The 26636-nt window shown below is 46.5% G+C and overlaps 1 protein-coding gene and 1 long non-coding RNA gene across 8 annotated transcripts in view; one reads left to right on the top strand and one right to left on the bottom strand.

The window, feature by feature from the left end:
- Positions 1-608: 608 nt before the first annotated feature.
- On the bottom strand, positions 609-2030 carry LOC135391234 (uncharacterized). Its single transcript, XR_010421894.1, has 2 exons — positions 1450-2030; positions 609-1364 (listed from the first exon to the last, which is right to left on the bottom strand). It is a non-coding gene; the product is annotated as an uncharacterized LOC135391234 (long non-coding RNA).
- Positions 2031-2187: 157 nt separating this feature from the next.
- The window catches only part of LOC135391229 (hydroxymethylglutaryl-CoA synthase 1-like), a 28705-nt gene continuing 4256 nt past the window's right edge, over positions 2188-26636 (top strand). The window contains exons 1-6 of one of the 7 annotated variants that reach the window (XM_064621400.1): positions 2188-2400; positions 20791-21238; positions 22972-23097; positions 23180-23344; positions 23642-23798; positions 23870-24040. In XM_064621400.1, coding sequence (XP_064477470.1) covers positions 20794-21238; positions 22972-23097; positions 23180-23344; positions 23642-23798; positions 23870-24040 — 1064 coding nt within the window. In that variant the 5' untranslated portion in view covers positions 2188-2400; positions 20791-20793. The other 6 variants (XM_064621398.1, XM_064621396.1, XM_064621399.1 and 3 more) reach the window with 6 other exon arrangements.

Genomic DNA, 26636 nt, shown 5'->3' with positions numbered 1-26636 from the left:
CGCACGTCATGCAGGGACGTCCGCAGACCTGCACTACAGGGGTATGCAGCCGAGTTGCACAAGTTAGAGTACTGCAGCGCAAAGAACACACACATGAAAGTGTTAGTGGACATTTAATCTCACTTTACATGTGGTGCATAAAATGCATGATGCGTAAAGTCCCAATAAGCTCCTTTGAGGCACCTATCATAAATAAATAAATAAATGTTGAAAGAATGGTCATCAAATTATCATAAAATACAGGGGAAGATTGATCTTTTGCACATTTATTTTGGGAAAGAGCATGAATGCAGGTACTTGCAACCTGCACATTTTCTACCAGCAAATCCGAGATTAGTACAGCCTCGCAGACCTCTACATATTCATCATGCCAGGCAGCAAATGCAATGCTACTGTTGCTGAGTCATTATGGCTCTTCTGTTTCTGTGAGCAGCAGCGGATCCAGGAATTTTCTGATGGGCTCTTTATATAGGCGCTGTCTTTCATATATACATGTATGTCCACAAAACATATATGAAAAAGGACTGAGTATTCATTACCTCCCACACACCTAGTAAGCATAGGGCTTTCCTGGAGTAATACCAATATAATGTAGATAACACATAGGAGAAGAACCAAAAAAACATTTATTTTTACTCTAATTGACAGAGCAAACAGTACTGTATTTGTAGGGTAAAACACATTTTCAGGGTTAAACATGATTATTCCCTCCCAAATCAGTTTACGACCAATTCAGGTTTACCCAATTTCTCCCACACGTAGTCCAGTCACGTATCATGTTGTATCACGCATTGCGTGCACTGTTTAGTAATTTGTGTGCGTGTCTCCTGCTAATATTACAAATAAACGATGCGGAGCACACTTGATGTTACAACATGTGATCCTTGTCACTATAAATAGCGAGCTATGTATGTTTGACCAATATATGTATTTTAACTGCAGGCGGCTTGCTGGAAAATGTAGTAACCCGATTTCACCCCGAATTACATATTTAAAAATAGAACCCAATACCTTCTTCCCAGAATTGAGGGAAGCTGTCTAACCCGGACAAATCAAACCGCGCTATGTATATGTGAGGCCTCCATTGGACATTACGTTGGTCAGCCCATTTTATGAATTGAATCTCTCATCACAGAAATGAGACTGCATGGTTCTTGTCAGTTGTCACTGCAGATGCGGCGGTCTTTTGCGGTGTTGATGCAGTGGGATGCTTGCTATGTTTGTTTGCTCTTTCATGAAAGGTGTGCAAGCTCATTGGAAAACAGTGGGGTAATTCCTTACAGTAATGCCTTCCTTTCATGGCAGGGGAACCATTCCACTGGTTTCGTGTTGCAGCTTGGATTGGTTGGATGTTGAACATGCCACTGTAAAAGAAGTGTCCTCGAATGACATCAGCAAAACGCAGATGAGTTTGTGAATACGTAGGTGTTACGACAATTATGTGCATACAAATATGACGTCATTGATTCTTGCTGGCCTCCTGCTCTGTTAGTTGCCACAGACGAGTACATTTTTTCCTGCAACTGCAATAAGGAAGTGCCGAGTGCTCTTTCTGTGATGTTCCTCCAAGCTGTCTCGAGAACGATCGTAGCTCATGCGAGTAATCCGAGTTTTCCTCCATGTTGTGACTACCTATAGGAATTCTTCGTCCTTGGCTCCCCTCCATTGTTGTGAAGAACGGGCGGAACAGGGACGCGTGATTTTAAGGGAGATAGAGTTTACTCCGTAAAGAATGATTATGAGCACGTGCGAGACATTCAGCACTGCGTTTGTATCCCTATGTCTGAGAGCAAGCGAAGTGTGCCATGCGTCAGTTGCCAGAGGCAGTGTGGTCCCGTTCAGGTAACGAGAATTTTGGAAAGTGGACTACGAAAACAGGTTTTGGCCGTCGTCGTTGAGGAGGATCCTCAGAGGAAATAAACCTGGCTGGCAGTGAGCAGACGACATGTCAGCAGTCAACAACAGAACTTCGGTTTTGAGAAGATAATGCAGAAATAATTCCTAAAGAAACAAAAATTACCAGATTTTGTTGCAAATAAAGCTCTTCTACAGCTCTCAATGTAAACTTAAGTCAACTAAATTATCAAGTTATCGGCTGAGCTGCTCTACTACAGCGCCACATCTTTCCAAGCGGCACCTGTCGGAAGCGCGCAGCGCAGCAGACGACACGTCTGCGGCGCAGGTTATTTCCCCAACGAGCGTTTCGCAGTAACGAAGTGTTCTCCTGTTTTTCATCCGCTCCATCCCATTGTGACAAGAAAAATACAAGTGAAATGTTTATATTAACGGACGAATCACTTTCCTTTCGTGCTGTGTGAGCAATGCAAGGCCCTTCATTGAGACAAGGCACGCCGAAAGTACTTTTTTGCTTCATGACATCCAAGACCCTTTAAATAAGCGGTAAGTCAGTTCTCTCTCGGACCTTGACCTTGAACTTTGTGCAGTACACACGGAAGAACGAAGATGAAGTTCGTTGTTTTCTCAACCCTTCCGTATCAAGACATTTTTCCCATGTATGAATCTAAAGTTAATATTGTGTGGTAAAGTTGAACGAACCGAGTGACACGAAAAAAAGAGGCCACGTGCCAAGATCCTAGTGATCCAGTTTCTATTTTTGATTTTTTTTTTTTTTTACCCTTTATATCTTTATTTCGTGCGAACATTGTGACGACAGGTGTTGTTTTTTCTCCGTGTCCTCGCTTTTATATTAGTCCGAAATTTCTCATGCCACATATACCAATTATAGGTCGTAGGAATATGGACAGTTTGGCGAACCTTGCTTGCCTCCTGTTACGTGTAGTTAAATAAGGCAAACAGCACGGGGAAAAGACATCGATACCTTGCCCCAACATCGTACGCTGGAGTGGAGATCGTGCTCCATGTGCGTTTGCTCTGAGTGATATTCCGGGTGCCATATTTTTACCAGAATGTGATCGAGTTTCTCAAAGTTATCTGATAATCAGATGTTATTAAACTTCCCTTCGGGTTAATCGCATATAATTACCCTTCTTAAATCCTCTGATATATAGCCTCCTGACAAGCTCTACGGTGTTGGACATAGATGATGTTGAACTTCGAGTTCCCAACTTCTTGAATGGTCGCATTTCCCATAGTGCTCAGATTGTACAGCTGCGAGGCCATTTGTACACTACGTCTCAGGTCATTAAGCGTTGATGAACATAAGCAGCTATGGCTGGTGTTGGATGAGTTTGAGGGAAAACACAGGACGAGAAGAAGCTTTGTTTTCTCTCAAACTCATGGCGATGTTAACTCCGTCAAGAACGGTTACTTTGGTTCGCTTTGGTTGTCGTAGGCAGGGAGGGGGTGTTCAAGAGCCCTCGAAATTGTACCTTTGGTAGTGCATTTGGGAGAGAGAAACGAGTGGAAATTCTCCTCTCCCAGGTAAAGTCCCCATAGTACCCCTCCCGAAATATTTTTCTGGCTACGCCGCTGCTTTCGTTACAAGAAAACGTCACCATTTATGAAACGTCACTTTTGTTACAAGAAAAAAAATGTCACTACGACAAACGTTATTTTTATTTCACGAAATAAAACGTTACTTTTGTTGCAAGTGAGCCGTATCCCATTCAAAAAACCCTGTGGCAGATTGAATGGATTTGAAGGCAGTTTCACTCTCGGGTGCTGCTTCATGAACTGCCTAACTTACGTCCCGCGGGTATATTAGTTCAGGAATTCCCGCAGCACCTCCCCCACCCCCCCCACCCCCCCACCCAAAGTTCTCACTACACAGCCCTCAAGAGAGAGAGATAAAAAAAAATTGAGACTCAAAAAGAACATTTTACATGAATATTCATGGCAGTATATATCCAACTCTCACGGCACCCCACCAGCGTTTCCACCAAACTCAAACACCTACCTAAGATAAAAGTTCCTGCATTAATCCCTGCATGGAACATGGGATCTGCGCTACGGTTCCGGCGCGTCAACTTTGACATCAGAAATGAGGATCCGCCCATCTTATTCTTTTTTAGACATTCTTTTTAAAGGCGCTTAGAATGATTCGCGAAGTCATCTCCGTCTATATTAAATCTGGCAGACCTTGCCATTTATTGCGGCAGTCCGGAGAGCGATAATGCAGATTCGATTAGATCTGTATATCCGGTACTACCATATCACAGAATCGGCCTCCAGCCCGCTCTTATGTAACAAGCGATGGCGAGTAGGCATGACGTCGAAAGCTGGAAAATACGGTGATCCAGTGAAGATATAGATAATGCAGGTAATATGCTTTTCCAGATTACCAACATATTGTTAATATTCCTGCCACACGGGCACAAAAAGGTCAATGTCTGCGTCTTAATGCCATTCCCGTTGTACAGAGACATTGGATACCTTTGTTAGACGGGCACACATACGGCCTCTAAGGTTATGCCGTAAGAAAAGGCCGTAGCTCAAAAACGGCCTTAAACCCTGGGAGGCTGCCAGACGGTACGTGAAGGCGCTTTCCCGATGATGTCTCAACTGAGAAACAATCGAAGGGAATCTTGAAATCACATTTCTCGCTATGAGTACTCGTAAACAACGTTTGGTTTGCACTTGGTGAATTTGAAAAATATAACACCAAACGATATTCGTTTCGAAGCGATTTCGATGCTTTGTTGTGCGCGCACAGTTTTGGATGCAAACGACTCGGAGTGCAGTGCTTGGTTCGAGGGTGTCACTACGAACTGACGAGATATAATGAGAAGCAAAGTGGAAAAAATTATCAGAAAGACCCAAGACCATAAGCGCGAAAAAAAAAAAAAATGTTTGCACAAAATTACGTCTCATAAAAACATTTTATTTCGAATTGAAGGAAATCAACGCCATCTTGTTCATGGCGTTTGGTAACGAGGCTTTGGCAGTTTCGGGGGAACCATCGGAACGCCGTAAAGTGTCTTGCGGGAACTCCGTTGCCCTTACATCTCAGTTTCGTCGGAAAGGCCGTATGGCTGACCGTCTGACAACAATTCAATGACAGTAAGGCCATAACCGTCCGTAAGCGCGCCCGTCTGACAGGGGTATAACATTTGTCTGAATGGGAGTTCCGGCTCAATGAGATTGCCACAACTCATTCGCCTACTCTGGCTCCCATTGTCCGCGCAGAGTAACAATTTTCTTCTTGCATAAAACCGCATTGTACCGTCCAGGACAATATTATTTAATTTGAGGAAACACGAGTGTTCTTTGATGAAGGAAAAGCTGGGGTTGTTTGAAACTTTCACGCAAAACATAGAGATTCGCGTAGTGCGCAAAACCGGGGGGGGGGGGGGGGTAATTGCAATAGCGTATGGAATATCGAGGAATGGCAGACTAGTGCTTGAAAGTTAACAGCGGTCAGTGGTTTAGCAAACTCCTCCGCTCTCTCTCTCGCGTTCTTTCTTTCTGTCTTTTTTTTTTTTATTGTTCTCTCTCTTTTTTTTTTTTTTTTTACGTAGAACGTCTTTCCGACCGTCTTTTTGAAAACGCGATAGATTTACAGGACCGTCGTTGGCGCTAACTTTTTGGCCACGTGGTCGCACTCACGTGGTCCTATCAAGTTATGCATGGAGGGGCCTATACGGTGGTCGACGCTATAAAGCGATTGATTTATATATGTTGCTCTACGAGTGTGCTCAGAGAACAGCAGAATAGGCTGTGTCATGCTGTATATTGCATATACTGTAAACCCTAGTTATAACTATGTCAACGGGGAAAATCGTTATAAGCGGAAATTCGACAAAAAGTACCGCAAATACTGTTACAGTAGCCCTTGAGGCGCACGGACACACCGCGGGAACGTTACAAGAGGTACTCAAGCAAGCAGTGTAACATTGGTCAGCGTGAGCATCAATTTATTTGGACAAAAGGAGAGAGAAAGATGCGTAAGCGGGATTTACCGTTACGGGCTTCCGCCGGCCTGCTTTTCGCACTAAACGGAGTCGGCTGGCTGGACACTTCCGAATAATCTTGATCAAAACGCAGGCGTTTCGGTCGGAACAGCCTGACGCATGGAATAGAGCAATAACAATAAAAAAGCAATTTCTTTATAACGAAGGTTTACCGTACTGTGTCGCATTCCCACGAATTTCTGGTGTATGGCCGAGTTGTTTATATACAGGCCTGTATACGGGTACGGGTACAGGCTTTTTCGACGACTGCCATATTTCAACTATAAAGTTGGCACAGGAATCCTAAGGGGTCCCAAAACTACGGTCAGGGACTTCTCTGTTTTGATGCGAGGCTCTGTATTTAATTTGCAGGTTGGCTGACAAAATATACAGCTCCCGTCAGCGTTAATAATAACACTGGGAAAAAATGTGGTCTAGTTCCCGAGCGCGATTACAGCAACCCTTGGAGCCATGATGAAATCTTAATTGAACAAAATTATTCTGTTAGTTTAACGCAAGGATTTTGTTCACTTCCCTCGGTGCTCCCAGGGTGGCTGTTATCACGCTCGTAAATGAGACATAATTTTTTCCAGTGTTATTGTTAAGGTTGACGGGAACTGTACACGAAGTAATTATCGTCATTCAGTTTACCGCATATTCACACGAGCGACATCCTCACTGGAAGATTCCAGTAGAAGAAAAAGCAAAAACTGCTCACTGAGCCGAAGTTCCGATGTCACCGTCAGCGTCCTTTCCTGTCGTCTGCTACGGAGTATCTTGTGGCTACGTCGCATGGTATTCCCCACGGTTGGCAGTGCCAACACCGCCTTGACAAAGCCTGCTTACTCGTCGACGTGACGTAACAGAGTCAGCCAATCAGGACTGTGTTTGGAACGGCGGTAGCCAACCGCGAACGTGCTTTCAGCGATCGTAGCCATGAAGACGAGCCACCATCAGCCGCATGATGCAGCCATTGTCGTCTGCGAGTAGCGAACGTCCCCGCGTACTAAATGGGAAGACAAAATAAAGCGCAATGCCGTTCCCAAAGATACGACGTTGAGCCAACACCACCTAGATAGAGAAAGCCTGCTTACTCGTCTACGTGACGTAACCACTAATAGTCAGCCAATCAGAATCGTGTTTTCAACGGCGGTAGATAATCACGAACGAGCTTTCAGCGGTCGTAGCCATGGAGACGAACCACCGTCGTCTGCGAGCAGTGATGGAACGTCCCCGCGTATACTAAACGGGGAAACTTTAAAATAAAGCTCAAAACGGTCCCATATCTTTCTCGTGACTGATTTTCTGGAAAGCGTGTTGCACTTTTTGTCTACACATTCATGTCTACAGGTTCCAAGTTAGTTGCAGTCATTTCCGAATTCTTGTATTCGCAGAACGGCGGATCGCAATAGCAGAAGAATTCTGACTATATATGTCCACGTAGCGAAGGAGGGAGAGGAGGCTATAAGCAGGCCTTCTGTATCTATGTGGCGTTGGTTGAGCGCTCGCGTTCACACTGACAGCAGAAAGCTATGACGTTTTCCGCATCTTCCGCTGGAGTATTCTAGGAAATGTTGCTAGCAGGAATCGGTAATAGTCGCCGTGTCTTAATGTGCTAAACATTCATTAGTACGTCAAAAATGGAAAATTGTCCTCATCGTCAAAAAAAAAAAAAAAAAAAAAGAAGGAAAGAAAGAGAGAACGGAAGAAAGAAAGATTGTTTCGAACTTCTTCATCATCCCATAATAAAGTGGTTGTTGTCTCCTTGTCGGTGATCCTCGATGATGTCTTAACCCCCGCAGCGCAGGAATATTTTTCCTCCAGAGAATGCTTGGGACTGTTACTTGAAACTATTCTTTACGCCCAAATTGCATTACGGAACCGCATCACTGTGACGTCATGAAACTGTATATATGTTACGACAAAAACTATGAGAGAAGCATAGATGTCGTTTCTCCACTTGAGTTCTACGGCCAGGCGAACGTCCTCTCGAAGAAAGTGTGCAACCAAGATGAACAGCCATTTGAAAAAGTTCCAGGGAGCAGCGCGCGCCCAGGCAGGGCGTGCCGGGAAATGCTGTGCAAAACGACAGCGATTTGTTATCGTCTCCGGTCGTCGTCGTCGTCGTACTGGTGCACGCACCGTCGCTGTCGTTTTGCACAGCATTTCCCGGCATGCGCACCCAGGGCGCGCGCTCCCTGGAACTTTTACAAATAGCCTATTACCTAGAATTCATTAATTAACTTTTTTTAATTATGGGATTTGAGGGCAAATGCGAGATGGCAGATTGAGAGACTATCCTAGTTGCGAGCCATTTCACGTTTAACAAGTTCCCGAGACACGCACGTGCGTTAAAATATCTATCCCCAAATTTTGATATGCAAATGAACCGGAACCGGCAGCGCGTGGAGTGTAGCGCGCATTTCACGTCAGAGGGCCACGTGCCTTGGAGCAATGGAGATGACTGGAGTAGGCGCCACTCAGCTGGCCAGATAAGCCGCTTTCAGACATATATGTCGGCACAGCTCCCTTAGAAGTCGGCCCAGGACGCACATTCTCCAGGGCGTCAGTCGTGACGTTGCCCACCTCTGTGAGACCGACAACGGCGAACCCTTTCACCGCCACCGCTTTCCGGCCCAGATAAGCCTCCGCCGGCGAGGGTGGTGCGCTCCTCAGGCGCGTTTCCTGGGTTTCGGCTCATTTGCATATCACAATTCTAGGATGGATATTTTAACGCATCTGCTTGTGTCAGATTTTTTTTTTTTTTAAACGTGAAATGGCGTTCACCGAGGATAGTCTGTCAATCTGTTATCTCGCTTTTGCCCGAAATTCCCTAATCTTTTTTTTCCAGAGGATGTCTGCCTGGCTGTAGAACTCGACTGCAAAAACAACATCTATGCTGTTCTCATAGCCTTTTATAAAAATTCCGAAGGGGCTACGTCTCTTGTGACTACTCCACTGAAGGCGAATGGTTCTTGTCCTTTCACTATTGACTCGTGACGTCACAGAAATACCGTAGTCGTTGCAGTACAAAATATAGTTTTAGTGCATCGTACGCTATCGATAACGTTTCGAAACTTACATCGAGTGTACGTAACAGATCACTAAGTTCCTTAATTCATATCTCCATGGACATTAAAGGAGCAGTGAAGTGGCATTTAAAGCTGCTCGATACATTGCTTCACTCATGAAACGGTCTATCAGGAGCTACATGGTAATATATTTTGCCGAACGGTGTCTTGTTACTGCGCAATTTTGATTTTACAAAAAATAAAAAATAAAAACAGTCCCGGAGAATCATCCCTGTTGCTGAGTGGCGTGCGCTTGGAGTTGGGGATACGGCCCGATCTCCTGCTCTGGTGTAATGAGATCAGTGTGACGTAACTTAAGTGACCTGGTTGGCGCTCATCAAGTTGTCCCACATGCATTACTGGCGTATTTTTTGTACAACTTGATGAAATACACCGCAAGAGCAGACGCCGTATGGTGAGAGCATGGCGGAAGTCCCTTTCTGGAAATATGAGGGAACGACAGTGGCGATTGGCGACCGGGAGTCGCTTGAGTTGTGAGCATCTGCAACACAGCCAAACGTCTCCGCGCAGCCCCCTGAGTCGCCCTTCAAACGCACACCACCATTGTGTTTTCGCCGCTGGAGTTTCCTCGGCTGCACAGGCAATTGTATCCAACCTCGCCGCGCCTGTGGCATACCATAAAATACCACAATGTCACATGTTGCGCTGTGAAACCACATGGGGCTAGAAACAGCAGCGATTAGAGCATAGCCACAACCAGTGCCGGATTTACAGTGTGTGTGTGTGTGGGGGGGGGGGGGGGGCTCTGCCTGGCCAGTAATTTTCATGGTGCTTCACAAGGTTAAATTATGACCAAGTCTGTCACGGGTTCGGGTGACGATACCGAGTAATGTCTGGAACTCCGTGACTAATTATGATTCGGACTCAGCGGGTCAAGCGGCTGCAGTCAGTGGCTGAACGATTGCACACGTACACAGAACTACAATCAACAACATATTTACTCATGCTACAATAATGTTGCAAAAACTGAGATTACACAGAGCCAGTACCACTTCAAACCAAACAGTCACACTTAGCTCAGTTCTGCGATGTCTTGGAGGGGGTCAATCGCTGCCTACTTCCGACGGTGGTTCTCGGTGGGTTCCTTGAGTCGTCGCTTCACTCACACGCGTCACAACACTTGCCGAACTCAGTCAGCTTTCACACACATTTCTAACTTGTATCATCGTCCACCTGCAGGACATTGCCGCCACTCCTCTAACTTCCCCACCACTCTCTCGCTGGGACTCTTAACTGACCACCTTGCGACGACTGCCCCACTTTCCCTCAGTTACTCCTTATATTACCTCGGGAAACGGGGTTCCCAAATGTGACTTCACGGAGCATCCCCCCCCCCCCTTTTCTGAGAAAAGGTAATCGCCCCTCTGTCCCAAAACACAGCTGGTATTTTTACGTAAAAAAAAACAGAAACAGTAACAACACAACAGAAAAGAAAACTTCTTTCAACGCATCATTGCGAAGACGACCCTCAAGTTCTGGACCTTAAAACAGAATTCTATTCTACAACACGTGGCCTCTGGTTAATGTACACGGTCCAAACGACCCGAAAGCAGCAGCACTGGTCGCGCCGCGGGGTGCCAAGAACAACCCGGAGGGCACAAACACAGTCGCGTCGAGGTGTCGTGTTTCTCAACGTGGACTGTTCCCCCACGAGTCTAACCAAGCATCTGGACGCCATAAATCTGAGCATCCCGAAGATGTCCTGGCCCACCGAACCAGAGTGTGTTCTTCCAAATTGACTCTCCCAAAACCTGTTAAACGACAAAAATCCACAAAACAATCTTGTCGCCCTGTGACACGACCCCATCGCTAAGAATATTATATAATAATATTGCAAAACCCACAAACAGGGCGAGACATAAGATTCCGGCATAATATGCGAAACAAAGTCCACTCCATAAAAATCCACACTCGCGATACAACCAGCACAAGTACGTCAAGAAAATGCATAACCTATAATGCACAATATTTGACGTAAGTGACACGACGATCCCTGTCTTAAGAATATTACATCACAATATTCGAAACACCCACATGTACAGACAAAATCTTTACATTCGTGCACTCTGGTTGACTCATCATTTGCGACGCCACTGCACTAACAGGCCATGAAATACAAACACAATACTCTCATTTATCCATAACCACAAATTAACCACTGTATCACAACAATCACTACCTTACTGAGACATTATTAACACATGCTTTACAACACTCCGGAACCGAAAATCAACTCTAATATTACACCGCCCTCGATCCACTTTGCAACGATTCGCTTTCTTTCACTGCAGTCTGCCGACACACTCACTTCTGAATTCCCCATGTCATGTTATAGTCGGTTCCTTGTTTCCATCCCTTCAGAAGCTCAAACGTAGTTACGTCCTTCTAAACCTTCCGCTCCAGGCTGAGCACTGACACTGCAAACGTCTACGCTCCATCCTGATCCGCGGTGGCGCTCGTTCATACCATCTTCTCGGTCGCCCACCCCTTTCGCTCCTACCATTCGCAGCCTGAGTCGGACATCTGCCGTACATCTGTTTCCTGGTCTCTGCGACGGTACCCTCTCCACTATCGGCTTCTTCCCAATTCGGATCAGGATTAGTAGGTCCTCGCGCATTTGGAACATTCCCGATGATCACGTCATACAGTGGGGTTTCCATACACTTTGCCGTCAGAGGCCCGCTATAGAACGGCGTCTTCACAAAAATTCTCGCCTCCGGTAACTTCCTTACAGTCCCATCTACTAGGCGCACGGGGCTGTACCTTCCGGTCATGTCTTCTTGTCTTACCAGTCCCCTCTTGACAATCACCGTGTCGCTTCCTGTGTCTCGCAGGACCGTTATTTCCCGCTTCCCCATTTTTCCTATTGCGGCCGGCATGCCTTCGATCTGGAACGCTGTTTTGGGCGTCACACAAGCGTTTACAACGGGCACTATTGCGCCGTTCTTGAGTCCCACATGTCCATCCTTCATGTCCATTTCTGTACAGCTCTTGTCCTCAACTCTTCGGACGATGACACACGATGACTGGGAAACTGCTGGCATCTCCTCTGGGCAGTTTCTTGCCCGATGCCCTTCCTTCCCGCAAGAATAACATTTCCCGTTACTTTGGCGACTCCTACAGTATGCTGCCCTATGTCCCAATCTGTTGCACAAAAAACAGAGTCCTCTTGTTCGCGTTTCTTCCCTCTCATGGGCGTGCCTTGTCGCTGCTGCTTGCGCTGGCTCTTCGTCTGAACCGTCACTTTCGCATTTTCTCTGCCCGAGATGACTCTGGCACTGCGCTTCCAAAAACCTGTCGGCCAGCGTCGCCAAATCTGCCAAGGATTCGGTCTTTCGCTCCCTCAAAAACATGGCCAACTTTGGCTGGCACCCCTTCACAAACTGCTCCGTCAATAAGAGGTCCCGTAGGCTGGCATAGTCCTTCTTCGTCTCAGACAAATCGATCCACCTGTCGAAAAGGTTACTCAACCGCGCTGCAAACTGTGTTCCGGTCTCTCCATCCACTGGCTTCCCACTTCGAAGCTTCTCCCTGAAACCTTCCGCCGTTAACCTAAATCTCTGAAGGAGAGCCGCCTTCACCTTGTCGTATTCAGCGGAGTCCTCAGGTGTCAGTCTGGCAAAAACTCCCAACGCATCGCCATTAAGACAGACGCTGAGCGCCGTCGCCCACTGCTCTTTTGGCCACCGTTGTCCCGTCGCCAGGCGTTCGAAACGTAGCAGATACGCGTCGAGATCATCACGTCTTTCGTCGAACGGCGCAAGCCAACGGTGCGGTGTAACCGGTAGTGTGTTACCGACCTCGCGTGCAGCGTTCGTCGTTGTCGCGCCTGAACCCTGATTCTGCAGTTCCTGTAGCCTGATCTTCATCTCTATAGTTCGCCGTTCTTCTTCCGCTAACTGTTTTGCCTCCTCAGCCCTAGCCTTTGCTTCTTCGGCTCTAGCTTTCGCCGCTTCGTTTTCGCGTACCTGTTCCTGCTCTCGTGCAAGCGCCTGCTCTTTCAGCAGCTCCCTTTCTTGCGCCCTTCTTTCCCTCTGTTCTTTCTCAACCCATTCCTTCAGCGCGGCTCCCTGAAGACCTAGCTCCTTCCCGACGGCTATCAGCTCGTGCAAATCCATGCCGTACACCTTACGTTTCCGACCTGTACGCTCGCTCACCCACGTAACAGCTTCTAAATACGACTGTCGCTGAGTCCTGTCGCGGACGCCAGTTAATTGTCACGGGTTCGGGTGACGATACCGAGTAATGTCTGGAACTCCGTGACTAATTATGATTCGGACTCAGCGGGTCAAGCGGCTGCAGTCAGTGGCTGAACGATTGCACACGTACACAGAACTACAATCAACAACATATTTACTCATGCTACAATAATGTTGCAAAAACTGAGATTACACAGAGCCAGTACCACTTCAAACCAAACAGTCACACTTAGCTCAGTTCTGCGATGTCTTGGAGGGGGTCAATCGCTGCCTACTTCCGACGGTGGTTCTCGGTGGGTTCCTTGAGTCGTCGCTTCACTCACACGCGTCACAACACTTGCCGAACTCAGTCAGCTTTCACACACATTTCTAACTTGTATCATCGTCCACCTGCAGGACATTGCCGCCACTCCTCTAACTTCCCCACCACTCTCTCGCTGGGACTCTTAACTGACCACCTTGCGACGACTGCCCCACTTTCCCTCAGTTACTCCTTATATTACCTCGGGAAACGGGGTTCCCAAATGTGACTTCACGGAGCATCCCCCCCCCCCTTTTCTGAGAAAAGGTAATCGCCCCTCTGTCCCAAAACACAGCTGGTATTTTTACGTAAAAAAAACAGAAACAGTAACAACACAACAGAAAAGAAAACTTCTTTCAACGCATCATTGCGAAGACGACCCTCAAGTTCTGGACCTTAAAACAGAATTCTATTCTACAACACGTGGCCTCTGGTTAATGTACACGGTCCAAACGACCCGAAAGCAGCAGCACTGGTCGCGCCGCGGGGTGCCAAGAACAACCCGGAGGGCACAAACACAGTCGCGTCGAGGTGTCGTGTTTCTCAACGTGGACTGTTCCCCCACGAGTCTAACCAAGCATCTGGACGCCATAAATCTGAGCATCCCGAAGATGTCCTGGCCCACCGAACCAGAGTGTGTTCTTCCAAATTGACTCTCCCAAAACCTGTTAAACGACAAAAATCCACAAAACAATCTTGTCGCCCTGTGACAAAGTCCATGGAGGTGCCTGACCACCCGGCTCCAGGAAAGAGTACCTACTTCACCTTTTTGTTTTCCAGTTTGCATTTTCTAAGACCTTCCATCAACTATGTCTTGCATGCTACTCAAGACTCCATTACGATGCTAGCGTAAATTGGAATCTTCCCTGACTTCCTCACTGAAAAATTAGTAATGAGCTCTGTATAAAATCAAGCTGTTTAAGAACGTCCCTTTCTATATGCATAACGGGATGCCCGACGACTGTTCTCCTGAGCTTCAGTTTCGAAAACGAGCACTCACAGGGACTATTATTGTCAACCATCATAGTGAGATATATATGAGAGCAGAGCTATATCTAGTGCAATAGCAATCTCTACATTAGGGCAAGCTTCCTTCCCTTCTATAATCGCGTGTAGAGGAACTGCTCTTGTATGCCAACCTCGTCTTGCAAAAATGGCTTGGCAAAGTGACTGAAGCGTACTACCTACTGTTAGTACTACCCAGTACCACCTAGCTAGTGTTCATACAAATTTTTGTGGACTTCTGCCAGACATCTTGCCTTCTTGTTGATGTCTTCGGTGGCGAGGATGCTGATTTCTCCGAACAGACCAAACCTGGACGACAGTTCTTCATGTGCGGCCAATTGTTAATCAAGAGGAGCTAGCTGACCTATTGCCTGGCGAAAGTCCTGTGAAAGACAACAAGACGTGCATCCGAGGTAGTTCTGTAGCCTATATAGCGGCGTCAGTCGTAGACTAGATCGACGACAGCGCTTTCTTACTCAAGTAAATTCCTTGTTCCAGATGCATCTTTCCCTAACAATGTAGTAGTGATCGAATGATTCGCGCTACGCGGCAATAAAGCCTTTGAGCGATCTCAATGATGGAACCACGCTGTTCAGGTCGATCTTTGGACTTTATAACGCAACAGTAATAGTAGTAGTCATTAACTGCTAAAAAAAGAAAAAAGGGGGAAGGACTTGGAGCAAGGTGGCTGCCCTAAGAGCGCCTTCAGCTCCATCTCATTTAGGTGGTTTCGAGGTTTATGCGACGCGTGGCTGCTAGTCGCGGTTGTATATACCGCTTTCTTTTAGGTAGACAAACAGTGCCTTGAGTGCCTTCATGTCTTGTTCCTTTGTAAGTCATCTTCCCATTACTTTGAAGTAAGAGAGTGGTCTCTTGTCCAAGTGTTTAAAGTGCCCGGGACAGGCTTTCCCTTGCGTCTTCTTGTTCTGGGCATTGTATAAGTACGTGTAACGTGTCCTGGGGCACTTTGCAGATGTCGCACAGTCTTGAGGCCACAATACCGAGTTGGAACGTACTTCACCCATTTCGTCGGCAGTTAGCAGTGATTTCCAGCGCTTTTTAACGAAAAACAGTAGCCCCGAACTAAGGCTTCCACAGCGTCCACTCTGCAGGACCGCCGGAGTCTCTTTTCGGTACTGGAACGGGCTACTTTCCTAAGCAGTCGCCGGGAACCGTTGTGGTGAGGTCGTTTAGCACCGTCGTGTATGCGTGGATGCTGCGTGGAAAAAGGCAGCAGCAGGGCAGCACCCGGCAGTTCATTTTGCCACCAGATCCAGTGGGAGCGCTGAACAAGGAACCCACGTGGCCAGAGGATTTTCTGCTGTACTAACGCTTGAAGACTTTTGTACTCTCCACTCACGGACGCAGCATTGTCGTAAGACTGCTCGCCAGACCTTTTGCTTATGTCATGTGCGTCGAGGAAACTCGTTACAGCTTTGAACAGCCACAGCTTCAGCCTTATGCCCGTGGTTAGGCATGAACCGTACGGATCTTTCAACTGGCGTAGTACCAAGTGCACGAGTTCGTGCTACATACGTGATTTTGCGTATCGTTTACAGAACAATCACACTTAGACTGGTGGGGGCCCCCGGGTTATATGCCCCCCCCCCCCCCCCCCGTAAATCCGGCACTGGCCACAAAACGAAAGGCAGTGAGCAGTTTGGCGTCATCCGCGAACGTCCACCACCTGCGTTGGTGACGTTGACGAAGTCTTTCCTTTGACATTTTTGCGTTTTGTTTCCCTGGTGCATGCGAGAAGATTAATAATGTCCCTCCTTTTGCAAATATACATGACCGTGCCTGGTTATGAGGAAAAGGCAAGCACGAGCACCCGTCGTGTAAAACGCATTGTCCTTGAGTACGTCTTTATCCTCGTTCTCCTGATGTGCTCGCCCTTAAAAGGACGACTCAGGCAATGGCTTGTGTCAAACGCAGACTTTGGACAGTGTGGAGCGTAAACGTTTGTTTTTGTGGTTCGTGAAATTTTACCTTTGGATGAAACGGACGGAGGTCTTACGTAATGTGAGTACTGTGTCATCGAAGAATTTACCGGTCGCAGTTGCAAAATGCATATCGTCCTGGTTCGGCACTTTTACATCGAAGGGATCAGGCCCTCTATTACAATAGGAGTTAATGCACAGACAGACGACCATGTCATCGTTCGTAAGCATAGTCGTTTCACATCCCCATGGAACATTCTAGTGGAAGAAAAGGCAAAAATATGTTCACGGGGCGGAAGTTCCACAGCGTCTAGTGTTGAGCATTCGTGATTCGCACCATTCGCACGGCGCCTGCATATCGGGAATGGCGTAGCAGACGACACCATCGTCCCTGTCGTCTGCTAGGAAATATCTTGTGGCTGAGCCGAACGATAATCGCGATAATCCTCATGGTTGGAAGAGCACGAAAACACATGATGATGTTGTGCACTCGCGCTCACGTGGCAGCAGATGGAATATTCTGGGGAATATCGCTTGTGTGAATACACGGTAGAGGGATTGTGACACGCAATTAAGTTATACTGGATAAAATATAAGCGCGGTCATCTGCTAAGATTGGATGTCTCATGTGGAATTGAATGTCTCTCGTTTCTATGTAAAAGATTGCGTATACTGAAAGTGCGGAGCAGAAGATCCACGTCAGATTCTGGTGGAGTGCGATCGTTTTCAGACGAGCTGGCGAGCGCTGATCCGAGTCCTGGACAGAATAGACAACCACTTGATACCGGCGGACTGGCCTGCCATTCATAGACAAGCCGCGCAAAGTCAACTTGCAACATTTCTCAAATTGCCACTCCGGACTCAAAAAATTATATTTATTTCATTGCGCGCTTCCAGTGAGCGTCTCCGCTCTCCGACCCACGTCAAAGACCGCCAGGAGCGGCGACTTTGGAGACGGAAATCGATCCTCGAGGAGAGCTGTTGCCAGACGCTTTAGTAGATTGGGCACTACTTCTCAAAACTGAAAATCTATTTTGAGATACATGACGACGAAGTTTGAGCTTGGGCACAATAACAACAAGGACGTAACGTAACGTTATAGTAACGTGTTGCTGCTACGCCCTCGATGCTGTTGTGCAGAATGGCGTAGATGCAGGCTAGCTGGTGGATGAACTCCATGATAGGCAAGCCTGAGCGATGGACAAACACACGTAAACAATTAAAACACAACGTCTTTGCCCATCGCTCAGGCTTGCTTGGTGATGTTGTTGCGCCCAAGCTCAGGCTTCGTCGTCATGGATCTTGTCCACTAGTTTGCCCACACGTAGAGAGCAACAATATTTCGGGAGAATACCATGTGAAGAAGGTAGATATTGCAGTGACGTGAATTCGGAATGATGAAAAAGGCAAGAGATTCCGTTGCGTTGCGTTCCGGTGCGACGCTTCGTCCCACGTTGTGCGAAATAAATGTGAAAGACAATTACATCGACGTGAACTAGCATTCCAACGTTTATAGCAAAGGTTGCAAAAAAAGAAAATGCGAATACTGGAACTCGTCGGGCTCTGGCGTCACCGCTGGCGGCGCCCCGGCAGCGCCGGGAGAGGTCACGTGCTTACGACTACCAATGACAGGGAATGGTCGCAGCTCTTGGGCCTCCCTGATGTCATAGCTAGACGCAGTCGCAGTCGTATGCTCAAACTACCGCACCCAATTTTTTTTTCAATACTTCGTCGTACAGTAACTGTAGTGTGCGCGTCATGAAAATAAAAGTAAAGTGCAAGCAAGTTGGTGTGGATTCGAACAAGGTAACATTTCCTTGAGTTTGAAGGAAGTCTGTCTGCTTCGTGCTGTGTTGTCGTCCCTGAAACGGCACAATCGTAGGGACTATCATTCCACCTTATTGGGGGGGGGGGGGGACGTGATGTAGGGGGAAAGTGCGGTTAGCCTGATCTGAAGTGGTGGCTCGGTGCATCCGGGAGAGGAGGAAGGGTGAAAGAGGGAGGGAAGAGATGATGGCGGGCGGCACAGGAGAGGGAGGGGCGTGCTAACCCTCTTGCTCTGGGATTTGGGTAGTCCAAGAGGCCTACTCGCCACAGAAAGCATATGCGAGCATCCCTCAGTAGTCTTCATTGGTGTGCTCCCTGTACCACGGTAACCGCCAGGATGTGACGACCACATTGGGACGATGTCATGCAGTTTCGTTTTCAAGCGTTAACCTCGTGAAAAAATAAATAAATAAAATATTCCTGTGACCTTACATCTACATTCATTGGGTATGTCTACAAGGAAACGTGAGCTGTGACAAGAATAAGAACATCTTGTTTTCTCTCTCCACCATTTGAATCGCAATTTTGCATAATCGGGCATCGTGATTCCGAAACTTATTTGTAGCTATAAACATCGATGTCATCCAGCAACCGTGTGGCCCCCCAAAATAAACAAATAAATACTGGAGTGAAACGTGGGAGCGAAAAAAGAAAACAGTCGAAAGAAATTGCCAATGTGTGTCATATGGCTTGATTCGTATGCGGCGCTGTAAAGTCAAAATTCTACGTGAAGCATGTTCATTCGTTTCACACATTTAGTCGTGAGCTAGGCTTGGAGTTTTAGCCTTGGCTTCGAACAGTCGCCGAACGCTGGAGGTAAGGGTTACCCTTGTTGTCCTGGCCTTGCATTTTACATTGCAGAAAAATGAAAACTTCTGAGACAGCCGAAAGATTTCTGGAGCGTTAGCTGGCGCTGTGACTGTTTCAGTTCCCACATGCGTCTTATGCCATTGTGCATTCTTCGATCTGGTGCTGTAATTTTGCTCCAGAAACCCTTGCTGCAGAAAAGTTCCCAGAGTTTACCTGCTGATGAAATTCCGAACGCATGGCATGCAGTCGGATCTCTCGCGTATCTTACATAATCAGTCGGTAACAGGACGATGATTTCACCCGCTAGTGCGAAGTGCGCAAGGTTGTCAGCTAGGTTGTTTTTGCACCGTGCAATTTCTTGCGGTCTCGCCGGTTGTGACCTTGACGAGCTTTCCACAAAACAAAAAGCATAGCGTAGCATACAAATGCGCTGGTTTGAGAGCAGTCACAGTACGTGTTGCACCTTCCATTGACGTAAGGCTTTCTAACGGAATATTATGGCCCAACGGGGTGCGCAACCAGCCTAGTCTATGTTTGTTGGGAAACACGGTGACCTCATTGGGGATGACAAGGTCTGTTCTCAGAGGTCATTCACATTGCCCGGCGAGGTCTATCGTCATTATTTTCTTATTCTTTCCTTATTGCAAGTTGGACATGTTTTAAACAGGGTTCCAGTTTTCCTCAAACTGATATGCCATAAGGGGTCTGTGCTTTGGAACTGATATTATGAGCATTCTCTTTGCTTCAGAGAAACCTGGGCTTTAAGTACCAAAGTGCTTTAAGTGAATCTTATGACAGAACATTTTCATTCATGAACGTGATAAGCTTGGAGTCAAACACGCTTCATTTCGTATTTAACACTATAGCCTCGAAGGAGCTCCTGCCTTATGATGTAATGCCAAGATGACCTTGTGTACAAATGCAGTGACAAAGATGGCCATGACATTCACTACAAACTATGCCAAATAGATGTAGACATTACTCAGTTAAAAATGATAAATGTCTGAAAGACCTGGTGTTACACAATACACGTGTTATGCGTGGCTCCATCTAGACATGCTGGCAGTCTAATTGGAGCAGCTATTTTTGGAACTAGGGAGAACACACACACGTAATTAAGACAATTGAATCTTGTATTTTATGCCTCCATTTTTGTGCTGTTCGAGTAAATATGTCGTGTTAGGTTGTTGGCTGGTGATTGTCCAATTTAATCATCACATCTAATGGTCACGTAGAAAGTTACCGGAAACATTGGAACCTACCTTGTTCATTATTAAACATTTCAATCATTGTTCACATGTATGGGCTCTTTCACGCTGGAGCTCTATGGAAAACATTAACAGGGTTATATAGTATAGCATTTGGTATACAAATACGTATTGCATTTTGAGCTCTCTTCGTGCATGTAAATATGCATACTTAACCTTTCTGCACTGCTACAGGGCCATAGCTGTTGTGGATATTACTATGCAGTGCCGTACCCAGAAAAATATTTTGGGAGGGGTTTTATGGGGACTTTACATGGGGGGATGAGGATTTCCCCCTCGTTTCCCTCTCCCAAATGCACTAACAAATATATGATTTCGGGGGAGTTTGACGACCCCCCCCCCCCCCCCCCCCCCCCATTGTTACTATACCTGTGTGTACGTTAGTGTTATACAGCCGACCAATCCTACTTCCACTTCCACTTCTGTTAGGGACTGTCATGAGAAATATGTCTTCAATGCAAGTTTCTCCCTTTGATAGATAATGCCCAGCTTCAAGAAAAGTGACACGCGCACCTGGCCCGATGGCGTGGGTATTCTGGCCATCGAAGTCTACTTCCCTTACCTGTATGTTGACCAGACAGAACTTGAAGCATTTGATGGTGTCTCCAAGGGCAAGTACACCATTGGCCTCGGCCAGGACAAGATGGGTTTCTGCTCGGACCGAGAGGACATCAACTCCTTGTGCCTCACCGTCGCTCATCGTCTGCTCGAAAAGACCGGCGTGGGTGCCAACGAAATTGGTCGGCTCGAAGTGGGCACAGAGACTATTGTGGACAAGTCCAAGAGTGTGAAGACTGTGCTAATGCAGCTATTTGAGGAGAGTGGGAACTGTGACATCGAGGGTGTTGACACAACTAATGCCTGTTATGGTGGTACAGCTGCTTTGCTGAATGCCGCTGCGTGGGTTGAGTCGAGCGCTTGGGATGGTAAGGAGTCATCTAGACTTGGAGCTTCGGTACTTGCAAAGTTGATTACTGACCATTTCATTATACAAGGTGCATCATGAGAAACTGACCAAAATTTCTTACATTCGTGGATCATTTTTCCTTCGAAAGAGTTGACACACATAGTTATTCCTAATATGGCTTACTTAAAAGTAATATTGTGTCAGTAATTAGTGCACGTATTGACTTTCATAATGAATATCCTTGATTTGTGAAAATAGGTTGATGGTTTAATTGCAGAGCTGTTGAGCAAACTTTGATGTCTCTAATCATCAAAAATTGAAGCTGCAGCAAGCTTCTGTGCTCCAGTATAAAAGATGCGAATATGCAAAACCTTCGAGTGTCCTGCGGAGTTCCGTTTTTCATGCGGTCACTTTTTCCTATCCTCCTCTCGATGTCACCCTGTCTCACTCTGATGATAGGCTGTCCCTCAGTGCGCGGTGCACATCACTTTGTGCTGTCGGGTGAAAGAGTTGGCATCGTTATCTTTGTTTCCGTGGTCCCCGGCAGAATCCACAACGAAGAACCCAATATGTTTATGAAGCAGCGCTATCGGGGATCAGCAAGTTTATTTGTGTTAATGGCATATTTGCTTGTCATAGTTTAGCTGATTAGCTGATGTATCACGTGACACCATCACATGAAACTGATAATTGTGTCTGAAGCATGTTGAGTAGGTCGAATAGCAGACAATATCGGTATTCCCCCTACCAGTCAGTACAAACCTTGGGTGCACCACGCATTCAGGAACAGCCTGTCAGAGTAAGAGAAGGCAACAGCGAGAGGAAAAACTGGCCGCATGAAAAGCGGAACTCTGAAGGACGCTCAAAGAACAGGTGAAATATCGCAGTCATCCATCACGCTCCATCTCGTTCCATCATGCTCGAAGGTTACGCATTTTTGCAACCTTTATACTGGAGAACAGAAGCTCGCTGTGTTTTTTACTTCTGTGGATTAGAAACTCCAAGGTTATGCTCTACAACTTTGCAATTAAACCATCAACCTATTTTCACTAATTCAGGATATTAATTATAGAGGTTAATTGAAACTTTCACTGATTGCTGATGCAATATTGCCTTTAAGTAGGCCACATCGGGAATAAGTATATGCAGCAACTGTTTTGAAACTTTGGCCAGTTTCACATGAAGCACCTTGTATTTTTGTTGTGAGAGTTATCAGAGCGCACCCAGCTTCTGGTGGAACAGTTTGTGTTTCATTGAGTGACCTGTGCACAGATTGTATCATTGCAAAAATGTATTGCAGTGCAACATAGGAATAACAGTTGACAGAAGAAAATATAAGCAAGAAAATAAATGTTTGCAGATTTGGAAGCTTGAATACGCCAGTTCAGAGCGTAAGGCAGTCACACCCTAATTTGGAGAATTAGAAGGGTTCAGAACCAGAATATTGCGAGTCACCATGTGATAGCGTGTAAGCTGATCATTAGGATGTGTCCTAAGAGAGTCTTGCAACGAACATTTTTGGTACAGTGAAAGGACTCTTGGTTTAATATTAAGGATACCCATTGGGCGTTTATGTTGTGCTTGATTTAGGATCCTGTTTGTTCCTGATAAGTTGTTTTTCAACAACCTTGTGTTTCTGAATCCATAATCACTAGACTCTGAAATGGGTTTCCAGCGAGTTGTCAGCTGCTGTATCCTCACTGAAGTGCTGTTTTCTGAATTGTATAGTATAACAAGGTCATTATCATGTAGGGAGATATGCGCTGGTTATTGCTGCCGACATCGCCGTTTACGCAACTGGTGCGGCTCGTCCCACTGGTGGAGCAGGAGCCATTGCAATGCTTGTTGGACCAAATGCCGCGCTTGTCCTCGAGCGAGGTCAGTCACCGCCTGCCACTTCGACTGAGTCTTGTTACTATGTTTGTAACATTGATCATGGTCACTTTTTGTTCCTTCTCAGGTGTGAGAGCTTCCCACATGTGCCACGTGTACGATTTTTACAAGCCCGACCTCCAGTCCGAGTACCCCCGCGTCGACGGCAAATTGTCGGTAGAGTGCTACAGCAGAGCCTTAGATAAGTGCTATGCTGGTTTCTGCAAGAAGGCCCAAGCTGTGTACGCAGATGGTATGGTGGATACGTTTCCCCCGCAATTTTGCTGCTTGCATGATCTCCATTGTGCTGCGTGTGCTACGTGCATCTTTGTTAAAAATAGTTGTGCCTTTACGTGCAGAGCGTGGCAGCAAGCCCATAACGTTAGATGACTTTTACTATGAATTTTTATTTCATGAATATTTTATTTTAAAAATTTTGAGCTTTTATGAATTTTTATTCTAAGAATTTTTTTGCTGCTTGCATGATCTCCATTGTGCTGAGTGTGCTACGTGGATCTTTGTTAAAAATTGTTGGTGCCTTTATGTGCAGAGCGTGGCAGCAAGCCCGTAACGTTAGATGACTTGGATGCCATGTGTTTTCACGCTCCATACGGCAAACTGGTCCAAAAGAGCTTGGCGCGTCTAGTTTTGAACGACTTCCTCAGGGATCACACATCTTCCAAATATGCTGGTCTCACTGAGTTTAGGTAGGGACTTTGAAGAGTGTTAACTGCCGTTAGTTCAAAGGCACCTTATTAAAACCTTGTTCTTTTTGCAGCAACCTGGACCTGGACGACACAATCCACAACCGTGACGTAGAGAAGGCCTTCATGCAGTATAGCCAGAGCATATATGAGAAGAAGACCAGGCCAAGCCTACTATTATCCAATCAAGTTGGCAACATGTACACACCTTCACTCTACTCTTGTTTGGCTTCTTATGTTGCAAGGTGGGTAATCCAAGTCATTGCTCTCCAAAAACCATATAGCTAAACCATCGTAAGTGGTGCTGCTAGAGTTCCGATTGTTCATGAAAAAAACTAGGGACAACGTTGAGGTTTATAATGCACCTTTTCATTAAAGGAAAAGTTTGCTCCATAATCTAAAAGTGTCACTCAAGGTTCACCGAGACTTTTATTTCTTTAAATACAGTGGAAAACTTGGGAACCACCAAACTACATCAGTTTTTCAAATTGTTCACCGAGCGCATCTAGACGCTGCTGTCATCGCTGTGGCAACTCTTTGATGCCTTTAGCGTAGAAACAAGTGGCCTGCTGTCGTAGCCACCACCAGTCTTTCCTCCAATATGCTCTTTATGGGGCTGAAAGAAATGGTTATCGCTTGGGGCTAAATTTGGGCTGAAAGGGGCATGGGGAAAACCTCCCAGCGCATTTTGTCCAGGGTTGCTACCGTCAAATTTGCCGTGTGAGGCCGGGACATCCCAGGCCTTTTCTTGCGAATTGCGTTTCGCACTGCACCCTTTATCAACGTGGAGTAGTACTGGGCATTGATCGTGACCCCTTGTTTCAAGAAATCCACATGGATGACATCCCACATGTCCTTGTTCCCAGCAGGCGACCACATCTTGCTTTTCTTTGGCGACGGGGTTCTTTCTATGCTGGTCCCTTTTTGTCTCTGGGGTGGAATGATGCATCCAGGTTTCATCACATATGATGATTGATTGCAAAAATTCATCCCCCTCTGATTGAAACCGGTTCAACAGCTGCTGAGAGACTGCCATGCGCGCTCCCTTCTGGTCACAAGTGAGGTGTCGGGGAACCTATCTTGCACAGGCTTTATGGAACAGTATGTGCTCCTGAATATAGTCTCCACACCGTCGACACTAATATTGCATTGGGCTGCAATGTCCCGAACTGACTTTCCAGATGAATGTCGGCACAGTTCCTCCTGAAGTTGGCCCAGGACGCATATACTAACCCCCTTTCCTCCACTCCTTCCTGCTGCGCTCTCTCCATCTGTCCACGTCTACTGCCGCTCATAGCCAGAGTTGCTTCGCGGCACTAACACAGAATTTAAAAAAAAAATTCCCGAACTGTTACTCGCGGGTACTCGAGGATTGCTATCTCAGTGCCTGTGATGTTCACTGGCGTGACTGCAGTCGGACGAACTTGTCCGTGTGGTTCATTCGTCACCATATCCCGTCCTTCGTACAATCTTCCAATCATATTTGAAGCCCGAGTCTGGGCAAGACAAACAACCACACACACGAGGAGCAGCCGCACACACGTATGCGTGGCTGTTCCTCGTGTGTGTGGTTGTTTGTCCTTGAGCTCAAGGGTTGGTAAAACCTGAAGTTAACACTCAATTCATTTTTACAAGCGTCAGTCGGTGACATGATGAATGTTTCAGCGATAATAACTTCCTTTAATGCAGCAGAGTTAAGCGTTAAATTCAAGTTAAGAGACAATTGATCTCGGTTCAAATGTTAATCGGCGTTGGTGAAACCGGGTCTCATGCTTCAAGTACGGTGTGATGGAGTTTGTCAGCCAGTTAGCTTGCATACATGCCACGTTATCTGTATAGTCCTCGCCTTGACATTGTTCGTTCCCGTACTGTGCCTGTAATATTTTCAAAATCTGAGCTGGTTTGACGTTCTCCTTCACAAGAACTAGATTATGCATCGCTGTTCCACAGCTCCAGACACACTGTTCTCAGCCATGATAGCTGCCCCTGCTGCACATGCCGCTGACCTCCAAAACTTTATTAAATTACATCCACTCACTGATTTTTCTTGAGCAGAAGTCTAAGTCAACGTTGAACGACCATTGTAATTGTAATAAACATGTTCTTCAGGAGCATTTGACTGCAAAAAGAGCTCTCCTGTGACCCCCCCTAGTCCGGCATATTTTGTCATGAGAGCTGCCAACGGACCCACGACCACAAGGAGGAGCATGCACGAGAATCTCCTCATCAGCCCACGTGACGTTTCTGTGATGCTGTGGTGGTCACATGTCAGCATCCTCTCCCACGCACTGCAGCGTGACGCAGTGGATTGTGCAGCAGGAGTGATCGAAGCCTGTCGTCACACTGACATTGCACACACGTCTCTCTGCTCGGGAATTTCAAACCATGTCGATTCTAATTGCGTACTTAGAATGCTAGTAATCAATTATAGGGTGTGCGAATATTCGAGTTCTCTTATTTGAATAGAATATCCGATATCCAGTTTTCCGAACATGAACGACACCACCCTGAAAGTGGGCTTCACCTGATGCTTACCTGCACAGGGTGAAGCCTGCTTTACAAAATTGCCAGTGCTGCAGGACCAACACAGGCGGACCTGTGTTTAATTTAAGATAACGTTAGCCCAAGTGAATTGTGTATACTTCGCCTGAGGCAGGGGCAGCATCCCTCCCACGTCCGCTTTAGCAGTGCCGGCGGGGGATTTTCATTTGATGTCTGGGAGGTTGCCTTCAAAGAATTAAGAGTCTTGAATAATGCCTGCAGCCCAGGAACGAAAAGGGTGTCCTATGGATGTCCCTCAAGTTCAAAATTTCAGCAACGCAGCTTCCCTAGGCGACACAT

This window comes from Ornithodoros turicata, chromosome 4 (genome assembly GCF_037126465.1).
Source record: "Ornithodoros turicata isolate Travis chromosome 4, ASM3712646v1, whole genome shotgun sequence".
In the NCBI taxonomy this organism is placed as follows: Eukaryota; Metazoa; Arthropoda; class Arachnida; order Ixodida; family Argasidae; genus Ornithodoros; species Ornithodoros turicata.
This window is presented reverse-complemented; position numbering and strand designations above follow the sequence as displayed.